This window comes from Taudactylus pleione, unplaced genomic scaffold, assembly GCF_031769625.1.
Source record: "Taudactylus pleione unplaced genomic scaffold, aTauple2 ptg000040l, whole genome shotgun sequence".
Taxonomy (NCBI): Eukaryota; Metazoa; Chordata; class Amphibia; order Anura; family Myobatrachidae; genus Taudactylus; species Taudactylus pleione.
Window position 1 is genome coordinate 1,095,549 of NW_028284442.1, and position 25,275 is coordinate 1,120,823.

Genomic DNA, 25,275 nt, shown 5'->3' on the forward strand with positions numbered 1-25,275 from the left:
GTCCTGTCCCGTCTCGGGTATTGAATCGGAGACGTGCAGACACTTTCCAATCAGGATACTTTGTTGCAAATAATACTGGCCAGTAGTGCTCTAGTGCCTCGTCCCCTGATATAGTTTTACATCGGTAAGGTCTCTTTCTTTATCTAGTGGTATGAGAAGATGGACCCGTAGCATGGATATACTGAAGGCGACCCACAAGATTACAGTTTATGTCAATAACTCTCCATAGCTCAACGCGTTTCTGAACTTAGAGTGCTTTCGTTAGGAGCTTGACCACTATCTGCATTGGGAGAGTTTTGTAGGGAGTGGTTTTGGAGTAGTTTTTAATTAATCAGACAATTGATAAAGCCTGTGGAATCAGTAGTGATCAGTTGATATAACAGAGAAACCTTGGTGTATGAGCATATAGAACATCAAACTGCAAATTTGTTACAAAATATATATACATTGTATCCAAAACATTCATCTTGTTATATATGTTGCAGTTCCACAATACTTGGTTAAACAATTAAGCACATATCAGCTTAGCTTTTTCCCTCTGAGCCACATAAGGGCTGAGGCCGATCAGGTAAAAAAATGTCTACTGTAGTTCTGTATATGTCATATTGAAGCTCATTTCTAATGGTTATAAGGATAACATGGTAAATACTTAAACATTCCAAATATACATACTTATAACAACTCTGGTTATTATGATGGCCCATTAGCGATCAACATCAATAATTAAACAAAAATGGCCGACGGAGAAGCAATTCCATAGACAGAAAGATATTTTCAACTAAACTGTAAATGATAGATATGAAGACTTATTTGACAGTGTGAACACGGCACCTCTAGGAAGCATGCCCACTGTATCTAAATAGAGGGATGAGTGAAAAAATTTAATATAAAAAATGCATATTGTGTGCTGGAGTACAAACATCAATTAAAACATTTATTAATCACATGAACAAAAAATAATGCATGAATAGAAAATACATTAAAATACAGTGCAAATAAAACAGAAGTAGGTTATTTAAAAAACCGAACTCGTATGGGTTCTTATATGTATCTCAATCAAGGAGCAACATTTGTATCAAAATAGGCAAAAATAAATACATAGCAGCATATAATTGTAGCAGCTTTGCAAAGCACTCTCTGTTATATTCTGTCACATAAAGATATTGTCAATAATATTTGGGATGTTTATAGTGCTGAATAATATGAAATGCACACACATATTGAAAGTATTTATATTTAGGCTATATAAGCCAATCAATTACCTCCGGGATAGGATGTATTAATTGTCCGGAGCATGAGCGCAGAGTCTCCCGGGGTCTCACTCGAGGGTCTCTATCGGCGGATAGAAGTGTCCTCCCCACAGGTCTCAACCACCTGTCTTTGTGCTCGGAAATGTCCTTTCAGTATATCTGGAAGTCTATATCGGTAGGCGGGTATGGGATGCAGTGTACCGCCGCTGCCGGATCCCGAACTTTCTCCAGAGGTGCTGAAAGGCTTTAGATGCCTATATTGCTGGGTCTGGGTTATCCAAAGCCACGTAGACCGGAGGGAAGACAACAGAATGCTTAAAGCTTGGAGCAACAACGCGTTTCGGTCACTCCTGTATTTGAAAGTATTTTCTATTCATTAATTGTTTGTAAATGTGATTAATAAATGTTTTAATTGATCTTTGTACTCCAGCGCAGAATTTGCATTTTTAATATTGTCTTTTTGTGAGGTGGGCAACACCTCTTATTCTGCACAAACAGAAGAAATACAAGTAGAAAATGGGCTTCAGACTGCACACCCTGAACATATATATAATTGGAGGTGATACCTGTGGAGACCATTAATATATACACAAAAAGAAGAAATTCAAGTGCACAACTCCAAATTAACTGAATATATATACAAATAAATACATTTTGCAGTAGACAGAGGTTTTTGGCATAATTTTGGCCAAGGTTATGGGTCTACCCACCACATCCGGGTAACCTCTGTAGGGTAGGTCCCTAACATACTAGGGTTCAATTCCAGAGCGCAGGACACCCCCAAACTAGCCCAGCTAAGCCACCCCAAGGCACCGCTCTAATAAGAAAAGTGAAGTGTAAAGGAATTCGTTAAGAGCAGCCGCAGCTGCATATAAAGAATAAAATTAAAAAGTGAAATACATATATAAAAAAACAGACAGTGAAGCGTTAAAATGTGTTATAAGGAAAAATGTGTTATAATGTGGTGCCCTGAAGCAGATCAACCAAAGCAATCCATGGGGACCCACGCCCCTTATTAGAGCGGTGCCTTGGGTGGCTTAGCTGGGCTAATTTGGGGGTGTCCTGCGCTCTGGATTTGAACCCTAGTATGTTAGGGACCTACCCTACAGAGATTACCCGGATGTGGTGGGTAGGCCCATAACCTTGGCCAAGATTATGCCAAAAACCTCTATCTACTGCAAAATGTATTTATTTATATGTATTCAGTTAATTTGAAGTTGTGCACTTGTATTTCTTCTTTTTGTGTATATATCAATTGTCTCCACAGGCAGCCCCTCCAATTATATATATGTTCAGGGTGTGCAGTCTGAGGCCCATTTTCTCCAATCAGTGCATTGCTTTGCACACCTGAAAGCTTGAGACACTTTCTACTCAGACTAGCACCCCTACCACATTGGTTTAGAGCATGGAGTCTGGCATTGTAATATGCACACCAGTCAGAGGCACAATATAGGTAAGTCCTGCAAATATTTAGACTGTGTAGTGCAGCTTTGGTCCCCCTGGATTGCTTTGGTTGATCTGCTTCAGGGCACCGCATTATAACACATTTTAACGCTTCACCTCTTATTCTGCAGCAGATGTATATAGAGCTGTTATCAGCAAGTGGTTAAAACAGGTGCTGAGAATTTTATTAAGACTGAGTGAAAAAATGTGCATGGAGAATAAAAATTATAAAAAAGGGAAGGAAGGGACTGGAAAAATCACAAAAGTTGTAAGTCTGTAATCGTTGATATCTCTGCAATCCGTTGTTGCATAATCGCAGTGAAGATGGCAGTGTATTACAATTTAAGTAACTTTGAACAAGGCTTGCTAGTAGGTGCTAGGGAGATGGGTCGCTTCATCTACGAAATCGACAAGAAATATGGATTTTCACATGCAACTATTTCAAGTGTGTACCTCAACTAAAAAAACATCAGGTAAGAGATCACCGCTGTGGCAGACGATGAACTTTGGATGATCGTGGACAACGTTGACTGACATTGTAACATTGCCGATTATGAACAGTGCAACATTTCTTTTTTTCTATGGCGCATGATGAGCCAACGGCCCACTCAGGTCCCATTGCTGGCCCCACGGCACAGTCAAATATGCTTTGTTCTATTGGCTGACTGTTTCCACTGTTCTTGACCCGTATTGTATATGTAATGAAGTGGCCAGTAGAAGGTTGAGAAATGGGGATGAAGTATTGAATGGATACATAGTAAAATACAAGTTTAAATCAGACAATGAACAATGGTGGTGCTTCAAAACCATTGCAGAATACCCTTTTATTTTTAGACGCCTACAAAAATCATAGTAAGTTATGTAGTGCTCAGAGATCCATTTGTAGATCTGTGGAATCTACTACTGGCCAGAAGACGTTTTACTTCAGATACGCTTCTTGAATTGTTTATTCATGCATGGGCAAATTTATATTTGAATAAAATGTTTATGCAATATCACACTATTGTGATTATATCTAATTTCTTGAGGTACATGGGATACTGCTAATTTATTTCAGATGTGTCATTCTGGAGCCTTGGTGTTGATGAGCGAATACATTTGGGGCCTCACTCAGAGATATACGCAAACCCAACGGTTGCGTACATCTCTGCTGTTAGAAGATCAGCGCATAAGCCAGTCTTCTACTGCAAGATCTCTTGCAGTCCCCCAAAGCCACAACATGTCGTTTGGGGGCGGGGAGTAGGTGGAGCCGGCATACATTCCCAGGAACGGGGCGTGGCAAATTATAGAACCCTCCCAGTGGCCATAAGTAGTAAAAGAATACTTAAGCATCGTTTTCAATTAGCGGTGATAATATCGGACGATTTTCATGCAATATTATCGCACTCGCGATAATCGGATAGTGTGAAATAGGCTAAAAGTTTTCACCATATCTGACCAGGTGAAAAAAAAAGCAAAATCCCTATTTTTGCCTATGGACACCTCCCCTAATGATAAATTACACCAAAAGTTAGTTGTAATTTGCGCAATTTGCCCATAAATGACCTGTCAAGTTTTGGGTGAAAAAAAAACAACAAAAAAAAAAAAATGTTGAAAATGGGTTTAACGCAGTAGTTCCCAAACTGTGTGCCGTGGCTCCCCGGGGTGACTCGGGACACTTGCTGTTGTGCCTCAGGTTGGTAGTCCTGCACCAAATCCAATTATTTATGGTCAATATAGTGTAAGGGGTAAATTTACTAAGAATCGAGTCTGGGAGAGTTTGCTTTTTTTTCAACTCAATTAGCTTCACCTAAAATCGGGTGATTTGAAGCTCCTGAGACTCGCAAATTTACAAAGAAGGGATTTTAGCTGAGAGTGAGATGGCCGATGGTGAAGCAGAACGAGATTTCTCTGCCGGGTAGCAGGTTTTGCAGGAGATTTCTCCCCGCGTAGCAGGTTTTGCAGGAGATTACTCACCCGAGATTGCAGTGTTTTCTCTCTGCAAAACTCTCCTGAGCAAGCAGCCTGCACATATCAGTGAGATATGTGTAAGATACTTGTGTTGTATCTGTAAATACCTGTCCAGGTTTCTAAAATTACAGGGAACAAAATGTGTAGGGTTCCCCCGTAATTTAGAAACCAACACCAGGCTGCATGGCCAGTCCTGGTTTCAAATATAGGGAGGAAAACATTTCATAGGGTCCACCCATATTTAAAACCAGCACCAGACGCAAAACGGCCAGGCTGTAATGCCTTTCCCCGGGGCTCTGGGGCCAAAGCATTATCAGCCTAAGCCGGTCAGGCCAAGCCAGGGATCTCAGGGGAGGTGAGGACCCCCCCACCCCCCGAAACCCCAGGCTTGGACTGAAGCCCGGGGCTCTTCCCCGCACTCCTGGAGCGTTGGGTACGGGGATATTAAAGTGGGGGAATAGAAGTAAACTATTGTATTTTACAGTGGGACTACAGGTGCCAGCATGCCTGCCCTTTGGCACTCGTGGAACTACAAATGCCAGCAGACGGGCAGCACCTGTACCCCCCACTGTAAAATAAATAGTCTGGTGCTGGTTTTAAATATAGGGGGGACCCTACGCAATTTTTTCCCCCCTATATTTAAAACCAGGACTGGCCCTGCAGCCTGGTGTTATTTTCTAAATTACGGGGGAACCCTACACATTTTGTTCCCTGTAATTTTAGAAACCAGGACAGGCTTTAGGGGGGACGCTATGTCATTTTTTTTTAGATATTTAAATGTATTTACTATATTTACAGGCGGAAACATACATGGATCACAGCAATCTGTTTTTTTTACAGGAGAGTTTTCCCATCTCATGAGAGTTTAGAAACTCTCTGCTTGATAAATTCCAGAATCCTATCTTCACCAGTGAAAAGGTTCGAGTTTTGCCGAAGGTGAATTGAAGAGAGTATTTCAGGGGGCCGTATGGATGCGACAGGAGTTTTAAACATTGCACGTGGCCGCAGCAGGTGTTTTTTTTAAACTGTTTTTAAAAGTGCGCTTTTACGACATCAAAATATACTTGCACTCATTTTTATGTACCCCTAATTTACGTGCAGCAGTACTTTCCTGGAAAAAAATATAGCTTTCTATAATTTTTCTAAATTTTTTCATATACGCAAATTACAGCCAACCGATGCAATTTAAAGTACCCTAAAAAATGTAATTACGGCCAATAATACACTTATAAATTGATTTCCTATGGACGTTAGCCTTTTTTGGGGGTACAGACTAATTTTCCTGAATGTCCTGACATTTTCGCCTGTTTTCAAGTGATAATTTATCACACCTACCCATTTTTGCCTGTTTTTTGGTGAAAAACAAGACCGTGCATGCCGGAATCGGCGATATCGCGCAAAATCAGACGATTATATCGCCGCTAATTGAATACGGCCCTTAGAAGTAAAAGAATCCCTGCTTTATAAAACACCCCCTGTAAAAAAAAATTATTTTTTCACCGCCCTCTTCCTCCTCCCTTGTGGCTAATGTAGTTATTTTATTATTATTTAACACCCACCAGGTGGGGCTGGAGCAACCAAACCACGAGGGGGATGTAGTCGGCATCCCGGCGTGCGGGATGCCGACGGTCCGAATACCGGCGGCGAAATCCAGACAGGACGGGATCCCAGGTCCAGTATCCCGACCGCCAGTATCCCGAAGTTAAGTATCGGGGTGTTAGGGGGAGGTTAGGCTTAGGTAGCGGAGTTAGGCATTAGGGGGAGGGTTAGGGTTAGGCACCGGGTAGGGAGTGTTAGGATTAGCGTGCAGGGAGGGGGAGGATAGGGTTAGGCACTAGAGGGGGGAGGATAGGTTTAGGCACTAGGGGGGGAGGTAAGGTTTAGGCCCTAGGGGAGGGGGTGTTAGGTTTAGGGTGCGGGGAGCGTGGAATAGGGTAGGGGTTAGAAAAAAAAACTTACCATTACTTCCTATGGGAGTCGGGATTCTGGCTGTCGGGATGCCGCTGTCGGTATTCTGACCAGCAGCATCCCGACAGCCAGGATTTCATACCCAACCCCAGCAAGGAGCAGGCAGGACTTAAAGACTTTGAAAGTGTGAAGTGTGCAGACTAGCTACCCCTGAATAGATAGGGCTGCGGAAGTAAGGTAGAGACCTGAAAGTGGGTTGGGCTATTATAATTTTCTGTTGCTGACTATATTAAAAGCACCATTTTTTGTTTGTTTGACCCAGAGAAACTGTGTGGTCACCCTTGTCTGTGTAGTTGGTCACTGCACCACTTACTTCCCTACTGAGCTAATAAGGTAAACATCAGTAAAAGAAATACACACACAATGAAAGAGTTAAATCATGTACCTTTCTTCCTTTGTAAAGCTGGGTACATATCAGACGATGTGCACCCATCCTGATGACACAGACGATGGGACCCGGCAAGCGGCAAGTGCATACACACCTGCCAATGCCGGGTCAGAGGAGGGGGGGGGGGGGGACGCGCCATGCTGTATTCTGCAGCATGGCATCACAATTATTTATTTATTTATTATTTATTACCAGTTATTTATATAGCGCACACATATTCCAAGCAACATCCCTTCGCTAACGACCCACGGGAGCGCACATATCATGGGTACACTCTAGACGATGTACCAGATATGTTGCCCCGATCCGCAGGATTGGACGACATATCGTGTAGTGTGTACTAGGGGTGTGCAGGCTCGGAAAGGTTCGAATTTGCATGCAGAGTTCAGATTTTTACCTCCATAAAATTGGGTCTCAGAAAGAGGCAAAACGTCATGTTTCATGGACAAAGATAATGATGATGTTTGTCCATGATAGATGACGTTTTGCCTCTTTCTGAGACCCGATTTTTGGAGGGAAAAATCCGAACTCGGTGTGCAAATTCGAACCTATCCGAGCCTGCACATCCCTAGTGTGTACCCAGCCTAAGACCATCAAAGAAATCTGTGTAAAAATGTATGTCTGTATTAATCAATATTACAGTTTTATACTGACCTGTACAATGTCTAGAACCATTCCAGCAGACACTGTTCCAAACCCCGCTAACAGGAATGGCACAAGTATTTGGAGTGCCATGGTAAGGCTAGATTCTTTTGGCAACTTTTTTCTCCCCTCAACCAAGGAATCCGTGTCCCCATCTCCAGGTGTCCTACTGTCTTGAAGCATTGCCTCAGATTCTGATACATCCCTCCCATCACAGTAATCATAACTGTCATAGTCATAACTTGTACTGCAAATGTTTGAGCAGTGTGTGCCATTTCCTAGATAGCCTGGCTCAGAGAAGTGATGATACTCAAGGTGCTGGTCAGGTCGGATGTTAAAACCATTTCCGGTCGGTGAGGATGCATTGACTTTCTTCAGTCTGTCTTCCTGGCCTTTGTGGCACACTAAAGGAACCATGCTCAACAAAAGTGATAAGAACTGGTCAGACTGAATTGCATTTAATTTAATGTCCCACTTTACTGGATAATCATTTGAAATGATCTTATTTGGCATTCCATATCGGTCACTCATTATGCTCCAGTTCCTCTTTCAGGAATGGTGAAATACCATTGAGCTGGACCCTAAAAAAAAAAAGGGACAAAAGAATGTTAATTTAATAAACAGAAAAGCGCTCACATACAGAACATATTTAAACAATTTTAGAGGCTTTGTTAGAAAACAGTGCAAGTAGCACATACTGTAAGTTAGAAGAGTGATAAGCCAGTTGATATTCGGAGGCCACATTGGGCGGCTCTCTAATCTTCGAAAAGGGCAGCACATTAATCTTAGCCCTTTCAAGCATAGAGTTCACTATAGTGGACAGCTGTATTTTTAAGTCATTATCTCCTACAGAAACTCCCTTTTGACATCACTAGTGTATGGTGTCCTCTTTTTGGACATCTACCAAACTTAGAAGGTGTGCCACCTAGTGACAGCTTTTAATTTCTACAAAAACAAAATCGTCAAATAAAATCGTTGACAAAAGTTCACATCTAGTCGTCTACTATCTATATTGGAGAGCAAATGTCTTAAATAAATGCCCCTGTGTGCAAGGTCTCCTGCTATAGAGAGAAGTGAGCAGCACTGTATACGACTGAAAATGATCCTGATTGTGTATATATAAAGTTGGTAGGGTGAATGGTTGGCATTCCAGGGGAGTGACCTTCATCAAAGTACTATTATTGGGAAGAGTGGGATAATTTAAACATTTTATTTGTCAGGACAAAGGGCTGTCTGTCGCGACTCGGCAATAGTGTATGAGGACACATCCGCAGGTACTAATGTAATGTGCTACTTTCTGCTGTGGACTACTGTAGCATATATAGGGAGGAAGGAAAGCTCTATGGAAACACTGTACAGTTGTGACCTTCCTGCAGCGTTTCCAAATTGCTCACTTACTTCTTGAAGTTACTGCGCAAAGTGCCGGCCATGCATAAGCCTCCCCCCCCCCCCCCCGGGCACATGAGGAGGCTCTAGGACAAAGTAAAGCATCCAGAGACCATTCAAGTATGGGGTAGCTTCTCAGCCAAGGGAGTGGGATCACTCACAATTTTGCCTAAGGACACAGCCATGAATAAAGAATGGTACCAAAACATCCTCCAAGAGCAACTTCTCCCAACCATCCAAGAACAGTTTGGTGACGAACAATGTATTTTCCAGCATGATGGAGCCCATTACCATAAAGCAAAAGTGATAACTAAGTGGCTCGGAGAACAAAACATCGAAATTTTGAGTCCATGGCCAGAAAACTCCCCAGACCTTAATCCCATTGAGAACTTGTGGTCAATCCTCAAGAGGCGGGTGGACAAACAAAAACCCACAAATTCTGACAAACTCCAAGCATTGATTAGGCAAGAATGGGCAGCCATCAGTCACTATGTGGCCCAGAATTTGATTGACAGCATGCCAGAGTGAATTGCAGAGGTCTTGAAAAAGAAGGATCAACACTACAAATATTGACTCTTTGCCTAAACTTAATGTAATTGTCAATAAAAGCCTTTGACACTTATGAAATGCTTGTAATTTTACTTCAGTATACCATAGTAACATCTGACAAAAAGGTCTAAAAACACTGAAGCCGCAAACTTTGTGAAAACCAATACTTGTGTCATTCTCAACTTTTGGCTATGGCTGTATACTTCTCATTCTGTCTAGATACCACATAATTGTAGGTGGACTGACGTCTTTGTATAAAAACAATAAAATAAATTAGGTTTAAAGTCATGCCATAGTTACTTCCTGCTGAATGAAAGAAAACAGAAGAGCAGGTGATGCCCGATATCACATGTTGCATTATTTATACACTTACATACTAAAATAAACACATCTAGAACGCAAAATGTCAGTTTTTCCAACATATTTTTGTTCTCTACAGATATCAGTAGTGATATATAATAATGTGTCAAACAGGAAAAACAATAAAATAATGTTTACAGTGGATACAAGAATTACAAAGAGATAATCAACACATTTTGTTACCTGTAGCTCTGGTACTGTCATTGTCCTTGCAGTTATGGGTTGTGGCAAAGATCACAAATTTGATTTTGCATAATTACATTGTTTAGCATTATTCTTCTCCTCATGTAGACTACATACAACATGTTCAATGCTTTAGAAGTTGAAAGGTAAAAGCAATATGTGCTTTTCCAGGTACACTCACAACACAGTGGTTCACTTTCTGAGTGCAAGTGGTCATACTTGATCTGTATGTGTGCATGAATAAAACACATGCTCTTACACATACAGTTCACATCCATGCTGATGCAGAAGTTTAGTACCTGAAGTGAAGCTGTAGCAGCAGAATGGTGAAATGTCCTGCTACACAGGGCCCAATTCCCTATGCTTTAAAAAGTTATCTGCAAGTTTATTACAAGTACGGACATTGCTGTAGTGAGCAATCTCCATGGCCTACTTAGCTAAAGGGAGATTAGTGTTGACTTTCTTGACTGTATTATCATTGAGGCCATATGTAAATTGAACATTATAGTACGTTGCCCACATCTTACATTCAGAACCACATTACACTTGATCTATTAATGCTACTATCCAATCATAGCATTTATCTTCCAATTTAAAGAAAGAAAAATGAAAAAATAAATAAGCAAAGTGTATGAGGAGCGCAGAATTCTAATTAAACTCTGGCTGTATAAGGCAGCAGCATGCAGCCCTGTCCTAGGAACCCAGTTATAGATGACAGCCTCATGTTCTAGTGTTGTGACCAGGAACTTCATTTTGATTCCTGGCCAATACAGTCTTTGGGCTTGATACAGAGATTGGCACTAATGCAGCCGTGCTCGCAGCGGTTACGAGAATATGCATTTGCTAATCTCAGCCTTCCTTTTGTGGTCCATGGTGTGATGGAGTGTACAAGCGTTGTGACGCCCACTTTCAGGCTCAGTGGTCTGTACATTTTCAATGGAGATTGTACACACTCCAAAATCACACCATCGGCATTTGTTGCAGCCTAGAGTCTACTCTAGCTACTCTCCTCAAATCCAACTAAAGCTGTGGATTTGCGATTGGGAATACAGCAACATTGTCAAACACGCCTGTGACACTCCCATTACACACCCATGAAATGACCCCTTTTTGAGATCACTTTAGGTGACCTCCCAGTCTCCATCCTGAAACAAGTGTTAGCGATGGCGCATGCAATTGCAAAGGACACTTCAATTTGCGCGTGTGCAGAAAGGGATCCTCGGACTTTTTGCACATGCGCAGTAGCAAAACATCGCTCAATTGCGTAAACATCGGCGCAGCGTCCATCTCTGAATCAGGCCCTCTGTACACAGCATTGAAAGGAAGCTCTTATACATGGTAGACAGCTGTAACTACTAGATTTTATTTATTTTCTTAAACAATGCTCCTGGACACTATAAATGAAACATTAGAGGTGCAGAGAATCTTATAAGGTGATATGTTGTTTAACCACCAGTAGCAATTTCTAAAGCTGGGTACACACTATCTGACGATTGGTAAGTGCATACACACTTAACAATCGTCTGCCCGTAGTGCCTGATGTCACAACTGGGCGGGCATTAACATGTGCCTGTCTAGTTGTGATGTCAGTCAACGATTGCCTCTGCTGCAAGTGTACGGGCGGGCAGTTGACCGCCTGTACACACAGCATGATGTGCCAATATACCTGCAGATATATTGGCCATCGACTGTGATGCACAGCCGCCGCGATAGGTTTGTGAACGACGTCATTCACAGACATATCGCTGGTACACACTCGTCGACGCACCCACGATATATCGGCCATTCAATTGAATTCCCGATATATCAGCCAGCTGCCAGTGTGAACCCAGCATTATATAGACTCGCACAGCAGCAAATGACCCTATTAACTATGTTATCAATAATCAAGGATGTACAGCAAATGGTTGGAAAAATGTAGGCAAGCAATTGCAAAAGAGCCAGATTTCTAAGAGTAGAATCACCATTTCAGTTCTCTGACAGCAGAATGGCTGAATACGTCTCTGGGATATGTGCATTTGTACAGTGAATACAAACAACTGAAACTAGCAAATGGAACTGAATAGGTCACACGCAAATAGAACTGAAGAAGTCACACTCATTAATCCCTCTCCCAAACACACACACTCACAAACAAACAAGGGACATCGACTACTAGAAAAAGGTCTATGGATAAATCCCAAAATCCGTTATTGCCCTAGAAAATTGAGGGCACTTATGAAACATTGCGCTGAAAACATGCTTTGAGTACATCACCATCATTCATCAGGTATTATTGATCTATTAACAGTTATCTATATAGTGCCAGCAAATTCCGTAGCCGTTTAAAATTGAGAACAAAACCGTAATAAGACAAGACTGGCTAAACACAGAAAAGAGGGAGGAGGGCTCTGCTCACAAGCTTACAATCTATATTAACACCACTTTTCATTAATACAAAAAAATAATGTACTGTATAAGTCAGTCAATTGAAGACAGTCACCTACCTAGACACATCGGCAATGACACTTTACACAGGGCTAGAATATGGGCCTGTAGAAGAGACACATACTGTATGTATTATAAAGTACAGAAGGAAAGCTTGGACAATCAATATAACTAAAACTTTGCCCTTTGCATACAACCTGCTGGTGAAATATCCCTATAATAAAAAGGTTAGACTAATCAGTTTGTGAGAAACTCATCTCAATGATGAAAATAACTATCTTTTCCAAAGTCTACCTTGAGTTACAGCAATTTACTGCTGCCTTCAATGAACAATGTATAAACACCAGAAAGCAATCAAGGGAGTGAGGCATTGACAACCTTTAAAATACTGATCCTGAACCACAACTTTACTGGCTAATGAATTCACAGTCAAACTGATATCACCATGAGTACTACTACTTGCTGGAGTTTTTATAAGTGAATTAATGGGAGGGTGAGACATACAGGTTTATTTTCACTCTAAAACACTTAAGGTGCGTACACACGTAATGATTTTTTGAACGATTTAACTAGAACGATGTCCTTATCGTTCAATCGTTTTCAAAAAAATCGTTCAGTTCCTGAGTTATAACAATGAACGAAAATCGTTCAAGCGCGCTCCCGTTTGTAGTTCACTTCAGACTGACCAACATAACGATTTTCATTACGGGAAGGAACATTTTTCATTCATCGTTGTAAAAATCGTTCATTACACTTCAAAAAATAGTTCACTTTTCAAGAGATAATATGACAGATAATCGTTGGTTAAACAATAGTTACGTGTGTATGCAACCTTAAGGTAACGATTTTGTAACCAATGATTTTCTGTCAGATTATCTGTCAGATTTTCCCTTGAAAAAGAAAGATTTTTTGAAGTGTAATAAAAGATTTTTACAACAATGAACGAAAAATGTTCCTTCTCTTAATGAAAATCGTTATGTTGGACAGTCTGAAATGGACGATGAACTACAAACTACAAACGGGAGCACGCTTGAACGATTTTCGTTCATCGTTATAACTCAGAAACTGAACGATTTCTTGAACGATTGAACGATAAAGACGTCGTTAACGACAAATCATTCAAAAAATCATTATGTGTGTATGCACCTTAAGAATGCATGCACTCTTGTATAGATTACTTCTGCAATGTAGTTTTTACTCTCCTTACAATATGGTAGTCGGCAACACTCCAATAGAAAGGATTGATCATTACTGTAAAGTGGTATCATCCACCAGAAAATATGTAATCAGAGCAAGTCTGAGGCAGTCATTGACATCAGTGATCACCCTGACCTCAAACACCCCCACCAATTCACCTCTCTGTGCAGAGAGCACTGAATTACAGAGCAGTACCCATCTTCTCTGGAGTCAGCATTGTAAGGAGTAGCAAAGTACAATGACAAGGACTGTAAAAATCATAATGTACACTGGCCCATTTCATAACAGCGCCTACAGCAAAATAGTTTTCATTCTCTTTTATCTATCGTTTTAAGTATCATTGTGTCGCTCTCTTTTTACGTTAGTTTTATTATCTACCTTGCCATCACTTACTTTCTTCACCCATGTTACTAATCTTGTTTTATGTCTTTCAGTCAATTTCTCCATCTAAGCAATGTGCTCTCATAAACAGAACTTTCTTCCCACTTTCAAACCTTCAAGCGTTTCCTAAATCTAATCTCTCCTGGCAAAAGGAGTAAATTCCCAAACAACCCACTTAACCTCCCTAAACTAATCTACCCAATTACCTCCCATCTACACACAAAATTTACAGACCTCTCTATGACACCTCACCATTGCTGTGTGAATGGATCACATAGGAGACCAAGTAATTTTTACTTTTGCAATAATCTGGCTTGACCATTATGCAATATCTAACTCTTATCCTCGCCTGTTGGTTAATATCCACTTTTGTTTTATTACTGTGCTTGTTCCCAATTATAAAGGGTATGAGCTGGTACTATATATATATATATGTTATTATTATTAATAATAATCAGAGCCGCACTGACCATTATGCCGGGTACGTGGCTGAGTAAGGCGCCGTCCTGTGGAGGGCGCAGGATTCCGCAGAACGACAGTGATGGCCCGGGGAAAGGGACAGGCTGGGCCTGAGGGCAGGGTGCCACTGCCATCAGCGCATGGGCCGTTACAATTTAGCCTTGGGGGGGGGCGTCCGCTGCCTACAGCCACATGCAGGGCTTTAGTATTGGGGAACTGGCCGGCATCAGCATCAGACTGCCGCCGGGGACTGGACATGAGTGAGCACTGGGGTGGGGCGGGGTTGCCTTATGTCTTCTCGGATCTTTCAGCCAGTGATCCGAGTAGTCTGAAGCAGTTCAACTTACATTAGTTCAGTCATCAGACAACCCCGACTCCACCTTAGAGCTCAGGGCCTGATTCAGAGCCGCTCGTAAGCGGCCGCTCGTTCGCTCCGAGCGATGTTTGCACAACTGCGCATGCGTACGGATCGTAATACGCATGCGCTAACCAGTCAGTGCAGCCGAAAATCGTTTGTTCACTAAATAGCGAATGCCTGCTATTTTGAGTGACAGGAGGAGGCGTATGTAGGTGGTAACGGGGAAAGGTGCTTGAAAACAGGGAGTGGAGATCCGAACGCAGGCGTGCTTAAAGGTCAAAATGGGCGTTTTAAGGGTGTGCATAATTAATACAGCAGCGTCATTGACCACGTCACTGGGTTATTTTATAGTCAGAACTGCTCGCAAGATTGCGGTAGGAAAAACCAACCACAAGAATAGCGAGCAGTTCATACGCTGGTCGATGTACTCGATTAATCTAATAAATAGCGGACATGACGTAGGATGCGAGAGGCCAGGGGGCGTAGTTTTCCAAAAAATGACCGCATGTTTTGTTCGCTCGTTCAGACCTAGAGGCGTGAACAGACCGCAAAGAGCGAACGGTTCATTTGAATATCCACCCCTTTTTCCTGAACGAGCGAGCGCAAATAGCGTCCGGCTCTGAATCAGGCCCTCAGTCTGTACAGTCCCCGGCAGCGGCATCAGACAGGACGAAGAAGCAGAATCAGAGGAGCCAGAAGGCGGCCTTGGCCTGGGTGCCTTTCACTTTCCTACCAGTGTTGTTACAGGTAAGTGTAGCCTGCCTGGGAGGACCCTGGGGGGAATGGGTATGAAATACACGTCAGCGGCAGCCCGAAAGGAGCAGAGTGCGACGCAGCGGAACCCCGACAGCGCTGGAAATCCCGATCGTGGATAGGTAAGTATCCACTAACCTAACCCTAACTTCCCCCCCAAGTGCCTAACCCTAATCCCCCCTCTAAGTGCCTAACCCTAACCACCCCCTTCCCCGCTACCTAAACCTAAGTCCCCCGGGGGGCTGCCTAACCCTAAGTCCCCCCCGAGGGTGCCTAACCCTAAGTCCCCCCCGAGGGTGCCTAACCCTAACCCTCCCTCCCCCTAGCCTGACCCTAACCCTCCGGGGGGGGGTGCCTAACCCTAAGTCCCCCCCGGGAGCATTAAACCTAACCCTCTCCACCCGCGGCTGTCCGCTCGCGGCGCCCGGCATCACTACGATCGTGATGCCGGGCGCCGGTCTCCCGGCGTCGGGGAAATGCGGGCGTCTACATCTAGACGCCAGGCATTTCACCCTTGCCGGGATAATACAGTCGGGAAGCCGGCTGGCGGTATATAGGCAGTCGGCTTCCCAATTGCTTCCCCCCTGGGATGGGGAGTGGGGGCAGGGGAAAGCACTTTGTGGGATAGGGGAAGCACTATGTAGAATATTGGGAGGGAAAAGCACTATGTGGGATGTGGGGCAGGGAAAGCACTTTGTGGAATGGGGGCAGGGGAAAGCATTATGTGGGATGGGGAAAGCACTATGTGGGATGGGGGGAGGGAAAAGTACTTTGTGGGATGGGGAGGGTATAGAGCTATGTAGGATATGGGGGAGGGGAAAGCACTATGTGAGTTTGGGGAGGGAAAAGCACTATGTGAGATGGAGGAAGCACTATGTAGGATGGGAGGGGGGGGTACAGTGTTGGTGGGACAAGGAAAAGAGGAGCACAGTGTAGGATGGTGAGCACAGTGTGTATGGGATAAGGGAAGAGGAGCACAGTATAGGATGGTGAGCACAGTGTGTGTGGGATAAGGGAAGAGGAGCACAGTGTAGGATGGTGAGCACAGCGTGGGTGGGATAAGGAAAGGGGAGCACAGTGTGTGTGGGATAAGGGAAGAGGATCACAGTGTAGGATGGTGAGCACAGTGTGTGTGGGATAAGGAAAGGGGAGCACAGTGTAGGATGGTGAGCACAGCGTGGGTGGGATAAGGGAAGGGGACCACAGTGTAGGATGGTGAGCACAGCGTGGGTGGGATAAGGAAAGGGGAGCACAGTGTGTGTGGGATAAGGGAAGAGGAGCACAGTGTAGGATGGTGAGCACAGCGTGGGTGGGATAAGGAAAGGGGAGCACAGTGTGGCTGGGAAAAGGGAAGAGGAGCCCAGTGTAAGATGGTGAGCACAGTGTGGGTGGGATAAGTAAAGGGGAGCACTGTGTGTGGGATAAGGGAAGAGGAGCACAGTGTGGCTGAGATAAGGGAAGGGGAGAATAGTGTGAGGTGGGGAGCACAGTGTGGCTGGGATATGGGAAGGGGAACAGAGTGTGAGATGGGGAGCACTGTGTGACTGGGACAATGTGTTTGTTTCTTTTATGCAAAGTGTATAAGTTTATTTTATTCTTTGGTCACCATTGTGTTTTATTTTTCTCCTATCATTGTCAATGTATTTATTTATTTTTTTCCTATCGGGGCCAATGTGTTTTATTACTAAGGATTCTGTATGTTCTGATCATATTGGAACAATATTGAAAATGGAACCCAAATTTAAATTACAATTCCACCTAGAACTAGATTAACAAAAACAACACAACTATTTATGTCGGTTATGCATGCCAAGAGATCAGTTCCAGGACCAAATTTAAATAAAATGCGATAAGAAGATATAAATATTAAAGATGTGCAGTTCGGTTTTCTTGAAATACGAACACGCCCGAACTTAAGCCGCGCACATGCTAAACGATTCGCTCCATGAGCAATATCGTTGAGTGTTTCCCTGGCAGTGATCTGCTCAATGTCGTTAACGATGTTGTTCAGTGCCGGCACACTCCCTCATCCCTGAACCTGCACAACCTGACAATATCGTAAGGTTGGACAGCAGGTTCGGGCGATGAAAGATGTAGTCAACCACCAGCAGGAGCGGGCATCGTTGGTCGTTGACGGCATACACACTGGCCGATATAATGAATGATTACCATATCGTTCATTATATCGGCTAGTGTGTACGTGGCTTTAGAGGTTCTGTGTCAAATCAAGTCCCAGTTCGGAATCACTGTGGAGTTGCGAGTCTTGGTTTGGGTCTGCTGTCAGTTCGGAACTCTGATTTAAAAACAGAACATGGGTTTTGGAGTGCATGTAAACAGGTCCAAATTACATGATTATATAGCGGTTTTTATAATTTTTTTTTTTTTTTTAATTGATTTTAATCGATTTTTAAGGAATCCAAAGCCGAACCAAATCCGAAACTAAACACTTGAGGATGGTTTTGCCAAAACCAAAACACGATAATGAATTAGAACCAAAACCAAAAACATGGGGTCTGCGCACATCTCTAATAAATATGAGTGTTTATTCCACTAAGGAGCACCAAAATCTTTTTCCACTTACCAAAATAATTACGCTTGGGCCGGCACTGATATTATTATTAATAATATAATATACAAAACAAGGTTTGTAGAAACAATGTGTATCAAACAGATACCTAAAAACTATAGTATTCTCAAGCCCTTCCACCCTATTTGAAAAAAAGTTATTTTGGTTATTATGGATGGTTTAATGGTTAACATTACTGCTTCACAGCACTGGGGTCTTGGGATAATTCCACCATGCACCTGTGTGGAGTTTGTATATTCTCCCCGTGCTTGCATGGGTTTCCTCCGGTCATTCCAGTTTCCTTCAACAATCCAAAAATAACTGAAATGCTCCCAACAAAAAATTAACCCTAGTGTATGTGCGCATGTGGTTGGAAAAATAACTGTAAGCGCCACTGGGGCAGGGACTGATGTGGAATGTTAAATATTCTCTGTAAAGCACTGCGGAATATATAACTGGTAATAAATAAATAAATTTAGATATTGCCAGACTTGTCAAATGCAGAGTTTATGATAGAATCAAAGAGCTTAAAGATCAAGATCAACATGGGCCCAAAGTTAAACTCCTAGAGACATAATTATGAATATGCATCATTATAAATAAATTATGCATCTCGCTCACAATGTTCAAGAAGTTGTTTGAATATGCACCACCAATCATTAACCCAATTATTTAATATCTGTATTCTCAATCTTGACCTCTGGTCCCACCCAGAATTGGACTGGCCTGGCGGGGGGACGTATGAGCCACAAAGCCTCCAAGCTCCGCCCTCTATCGCAGGTGGGCAGGGCCAAGAGTGTCAGCAAATTTGGAGTAACTAGAGGGGGTTGTCAGTCGTGTACTATGAGGCACGTCAGCCACCACTATCAGTGAGCAGCAGTGGGAGACTAAGATAATAATTGCATGTCAGGGAGGATTTAATACAGCATATTGAGAGAAAATGGCAGCCGCCTATAAATGGGGACAGGTCATGTGACATTTAATATACAGCATTAGAGCTACCTCCATCAGTTGTAAGTTTATGGAAATAAGTGCAGGGAACAATGAAGGGACTGCTGTTAATCTTTATTCTTCACTTCCTTCCTCTGGTATGGATTGTTTTGGAGAATCTAAGTCCATAGAGACAGTGGTAGTTAGGTGGAACTGCCACTGCAGCTCCTTGCAGCTGGATGATCAGATGCGCATAGTACCAGCCGAGTTCCTAGGCAGCACTAGGAAGAGTGACCTTGAACAGCTGCTCTCCTAGGGGGATGAAGGTGAGCACTCTACATGTCCTTATAATACTACAGTATCAGTGTTTAATATACAGTCAACCAGTGTGCTCATAAATACCTGTGACCGAGTTTACCCCCACTATCCCAGTGACCTTGATCCACAGAGTGTATCCCACTATCCCAGTGACCCTGATTCAGTGTACCCCACTATCCCAGTGACTTTGATCCACAGAGTGTATGCCACTATCCCAGTAACCCTGATCCAGCATACCCCAATATCCCAGTGACCTTGATCCACAGAGTGTATCCCACTACCCCAGAGACCCTGATCCAGTATACCCCACTATCCTATTGACCCAGATTCACAGAGTGTATCCCACAATACCAGTGGCCTTGATCCAAAAGCTCAGTGTGCCACGTAATTGCAAGCCCACAACAAACGCTTGTAACAGATATACAGAATGCATCTGTAATTGTGCTTGGCTACTGACCACACAATACCCGAACACTTTCTACAAATGTACCCCAATAATTCAATATGTCCATGATTAGCAATGTGTGCAAATAGCACAGTGTGCCCATAACAGAGTGTATCCTGAAAACTCCAGTAAATGATAGCGTGCCCAAGTGACAGAGTATATCCCAGTCTACTCTTAACGAGGTTTAGAGGTCTATTTATTAAATAAAGCATTTTTGTCTGTATATATCAAATTAGCACCCAACTGAGAGGACCTGAGAAGCAGCTTTAGCATTTAGCATTAATGTACTGCTGATACACAGCAAAAGTTTTCCTTTTTAGAACATGTGCAAGCTGGCAAGGCCACGCATACACTTAAGAAAATGAAAATGTGATTGGACGTCACAAGCCTTCGAACAAGCACAACACCATCCTGAAATGGCATTATTTTGCAGCTTCATAAATTAAAGAAGAGCTCAGCCCCCATTGCGTGCTATGAGGGTGGCACAATGATACGGAGATAAACACCTAGCGATATGCCTTAGAAGGAGCTCTGAGCTGGGGTGAGTAATTACTTTTTATAGTCAGATTGTAAACAATGACGGCGGTAAGTCGAACGTGGAATGCTGACATGGTAGTCTGTGATGTAAAGCATTGTAACCATGTTGGCTGTAGAATTTTAAACATAATGGAAAAGTATATCTCCTGAGGTGCTTAGCGCTTTTCCACTAGATTTACAAAATATACATTTTTTATCTAGTTATAGTTAAACTGAAACTTTTAGAAAAAGTCTTGGCCAAAACATTAAACACCATTCTCCTTTCCTTAGTTTACCAAGATCAAGTTGACTTCCCTGACAAATGACCTCGGTCAATGCAAGTGAACGATTAACCTAGTAGATCTAGCCAATAAATCGTCTTCTCCTAATAATGACTCTGAACAAAAATCGTTTGACCAAGTCAGCTATTCCTTCATAAAATAGACTTTGACTAGTTTGTGTTTTAGGGACAACTTCCTAAATGGAATATCCCTCTTTATATTTTTATTAACAGTTTCTTATATAGCACGTAAATATTATACAGAGCTTTACAGTGAATATTTAATTGTTCACATCAGTCCGGCCACATTGGAGGATATACAATCTAAATCCCCTTCCACAAAGACACACAAATAGGGTTATTTTTATTTACTTAGCAGTGTGCAGGGCTGTGGAGTCGATATGACTCAAACTGTTCCATTTTACTACTTTAGTTAGATTAGATGTATCCTGCACACTTAGCTCATAAATTAGCGGTAAGATGCACACATCCAACAGGTACAATTGTTCAAAAAGGTAGAAAGGTGTGGCGCTCAACCAATTTGGTGCTTTAACGGTGTATGTAATCTAACACGAGTATTAGTGATAATAGTATGTCTATAGAAATTAATCTCTTCTAATGGTATGTGTTCGTTAATAGTACACATAAACTGAAAGCAAGATCAGATATATAAATATGCTTTACTTCTTTCACAAAAGCTTAAAACAAACTGTACCCGTATAAAAACATCATATACAGGATGAGGTCCTGAATTATTGATATTCCCAAATCATTGGTTATGTCATTAGTCCCAAAATGATGGCAATAATTCCTATGTTGCTGTAGGAAATAATTCCAGAAACATAGGTCTGGAAATGACAGTCTGGATGAGCTGCGGTGTCCCGCAAAGTCACCTGCTATTTATGAGTAATGGAAAACAGTTCAAAGTCTTCTCTCCGATGCCCAGGGTGGTCTTCTTGGGAGTGTGGGTCGGGAAACTACTGTCCGACTCCCTCATAAATGTCAAATATATATTAATTAATATAACAGATTTGTAGCCATTTTTTCTGTTTTGAACAAAACTTTATTGTTTTTAGATCAGAGAACAAATACTGCTGTGCTGGTCTTTGCTTTTTATTTGTCTTGGTCAACAACACTTTATCAGCTTTCTCTTCCTGCCGTTTAGCGTTTCTTTTCTGCAAAATAATTATCAGGCTCATGTGTTCAGAGACGCATGATACTGATCTGGAAGATAGCCTTGGATATAGGGAATGATGAATCATACACAAGTTAATGCAATCACTGATATTTATATCTCCCTCCCCCTCTGGTCTCTCCTACAATTTTCTCTCTCTCTAACCCTCCTTTTGTTCCATCTCTCTCTCCCCGTTAAGCTGGGTATACACTAGACAAGGCATGTCAAACATGCAGCCCATAAACAATTTATGCGGCCCAACAGTCTGGGCCCAAATTCATATATTATTCAGCCTAGTCAGTGTGACCGCCCTTCCTTCACCCCTGCAGCGATCGGAGCTCAGTTCAGATCAGGCAGTGTAAAGGTGCGTGTCCACTAGGCAATTAAAATGAGCGATTGAACGAAAACAACATTGTTATTGTTCAATCACTCATTAATCGTTCACAAATCGGGCATTAAAATGTCGAAAACGACCATCGATGCACGCTCCAGCTGGTCGTTTTAGACATCAATTATCGCCCGAACATTCAGGTCAATCTGCCAATAACGACAGATTGGGCATATTCGGGGATGAGGGAACATGCACGGAACAACATATCGTTCAGTGTAGGCACCTACAGGATGAGGAACGACTGTACGATTACAATGTTGTAATCATACTGTCGTTCCTCTATCGGAAAGTGGATACACACCTTTACTGTATTTAAAAAAACATGGCCGAAGGGGAGCTGCTGCGCATGCCCACCCGCAGCAGCTCCTCCCATAAGCCTTTGCAGAGCCATCAGTTACCACTAACGGCCAATGTGTACCGGCTATGTTGCTGATGATGCGCGCTCCCGCATCGTCAGCGACATAGTCTGTCGCATCTGCATGCAGGTCTGACGGGTGAGATCGTCAGTGGGGGCCATGCTGCCAAATGGATCATGGCCCCCGCTGCCGCTCCCGGCATCGTCAAGTGTGAACGCACTTACCGATGCCGGCACCCCGCTAGGTCCAGTCACTAACTAAGTCGGTACACACTAGACATCGTCTAGAGTGTACCGGCCTTTACTGTAGCTGGTGCAGATTACAATAATTTTACTGAGATGATATGTGGTAAACTGAGACTCAAATACTAATTCATATTTTTAGCATTAAGCACAACAGATTGGCAGTGCAAATGTTACCAGGGTTAATACCATCTTGTTATCTAGAATGCTTTTTCGCACCCCTTCCAAGTTGTTTTCAAAGGGTTCATTCAACCCTTCCCTGGGAGCAGTTGGCAGGGAAGAGAGCGCGCATACCACAGGCTATGCCATCTGTTTATTCTGTGCATGTCGATCTCGAGAAATAATTATTATATAGATTTTAAATGTTTATTTTGAATATGGAGTTGGTACATTTTCACTCCACAGCCCTGGCAGTATATCTTTGGATTGTGGAAGGAAACCAGTGTAACACGAGAACATACAAACTCCACACTGATTGGGGCTTGGCTGAAATTGAACACATGACCTCAGCAGTGTGTAGCAGTAATACTAAACACAGCCACCGTGCACCATAATTTCTAGTAATAGAAAACTATTTCCCCTTTCCCTCATTAAGGGGGGTATCCAATTAGCAGCGAACGGCAAAAAACTGGGATTTTTCGACCATTGTCCATTTTTTTCTCCCTATTCTATTATTTCATCCAAAATAATAGGATATTTGGGGTGAAAACACAGGTCCATGAACTTATCACGGATCCCATGTGTTTTCACCATTTCAGGGGCGAAAAAATTGCACTTTTTGTGGATTTTTTTCTGGGGACACATCAGGTCCCGAAAAAAAGCTCCAATAACTGCCGGCAGCGGGCGGACTTTGGGGCTAATTGGATAGCCCCGAGGGATCCATTAACACCCGAACAATGTTAGGGTGGTATCCAATTAGCCCCGAAGTATATTTAACAGAAATGGAATTAGACCCAGTCCCCATGGCCATAAAATTACCCTGCACAGATTACATCCTACTATCTAACCAAAAATCTTACTAGTGGACCAAGGCCCTGATTCAGAGGCGTTCGCTATTTGAGAGCGCTCGCTCTGAATCAGGGCGGGCCGTTTTTTTTTTGTACCCCGGCCTCCAGGCCGCTCGCTAAGCTGTGGGTGACCACCCACACCTTTAGCGGGCGGCCTGGCGATGGTCGCGATTACCGTGACCATCGGGCTTGCAACGAGACCCTTGTTGTAGGGTCTCGTCCACCGTAAGCCCCAGTGAACTTCCTGCTCTATTAGAGAAGGAAGTTCACTACTGACATCACGTGTGATGTCAGTAGGGCCGCCCACAAATGGCAGGCGTCTCCATTTGTGCAGCCACCCCCCCGACCCACCTAGAAAACGGGGCAAGCTGTCAATCAACATTTACAGCCACCCCGTCTTGGAGTGAGTGATTTCTCACTCGCTCCGGGGCTTGCACGTGCGCACTGCCCGGCCATCGACCCGCTTGCGAGCGCTATGCGCTCGCGAGCCGGTCTGAATCAGGCCCCAAATATCTTTAAAGAAATTCAAACACCACATCACTTTAATGGGTCATAAAATCACCATAGACAAACTGAATGCCCTCACATACTTCATAGGAACATTTTAGAACTTAATTTTAGATTAGATTGCAAACCCATAAAATTAAATATGTAGGGTTAGCATAACAATTTATAACCAATTATACATTGCCAATTATGCTTCCTTTCTGCTATTAAGGCAGATTTAGACATCTGGAATAAAATAGAGAATTATTTACAGCTGATTAAATTTAATTGAAAAACTCCAAGGCAGTCCTATCTGAATGCTAACAACCTAGTAACATGAGAAAGGAAAAAGAAACACCTAAGGAAGATTTATAATAGTGGTGAACAAATGGCAGCCCTCCGGCCCCAAGACAGCTGCTTTTATAAAGCGGAGATGAACAACACCTGCAGCATACCAGGGGATGAGGGATGCAGTGCCTTCTTTGGGGAAAAGGCCCTGATTGAATTTGCCATCTCTTCTGTAAATCGTTTTTTTTTGCCTAAGATGTATAGGTGAGTTAAGTCATCCATATCTTTGCTAACAGAGCATGGACTACACCTGGTGACGGGGTTGGAGAATCCTTGGTTAATCCCTTAAAGTTTATAGTAAAATCCTTAAATAAAAACTAGCTCCCCCTAATTGTGATTACGAGGAAACAGGAGGATGTCACATTTTTTGTGTCTGTAAAGGTATAAAATGACATGGGTTGGTTAAAATATATTTACCAGTCATATTTGGTCTATAAAGAATAAGAAACGTATATGTCTGCAGGAGAATCTGAAAAAAAAAAAAAAGATATCCCCTAATTAAGAATCTCAAACTAGGGAGGT

General features: G+C 42.7%; 1 protein-coding gene across 2 annotated transcripts in view; it reads right to left on the reverse strand.

The window, feature by feature from the left end:
- Positions 1 to 25,275, reverse strand: part of SLC41A2 (solute carrier family 41 member 2) — a 160,217-nt gene that overhangs the window by 100,076 nt on the left and 34,866 nt on the right. For both annotated transcript variants that reach the window (XM_088454350.1, XM_088454351.1), the window contains exon 2: positions 7,654 to 8,222. In XM_088454350.1, the coding sequence (XP_088310476.1) occupies positions 7,654 to 8,172 (519 nt within the window). In that variant the 5' untranslated portion in view covers positions 8,173 to 8,222. The remainder of the gene's footprint in view (positions 1 to 7,653; positions 8,223 to 25,275) is intronic.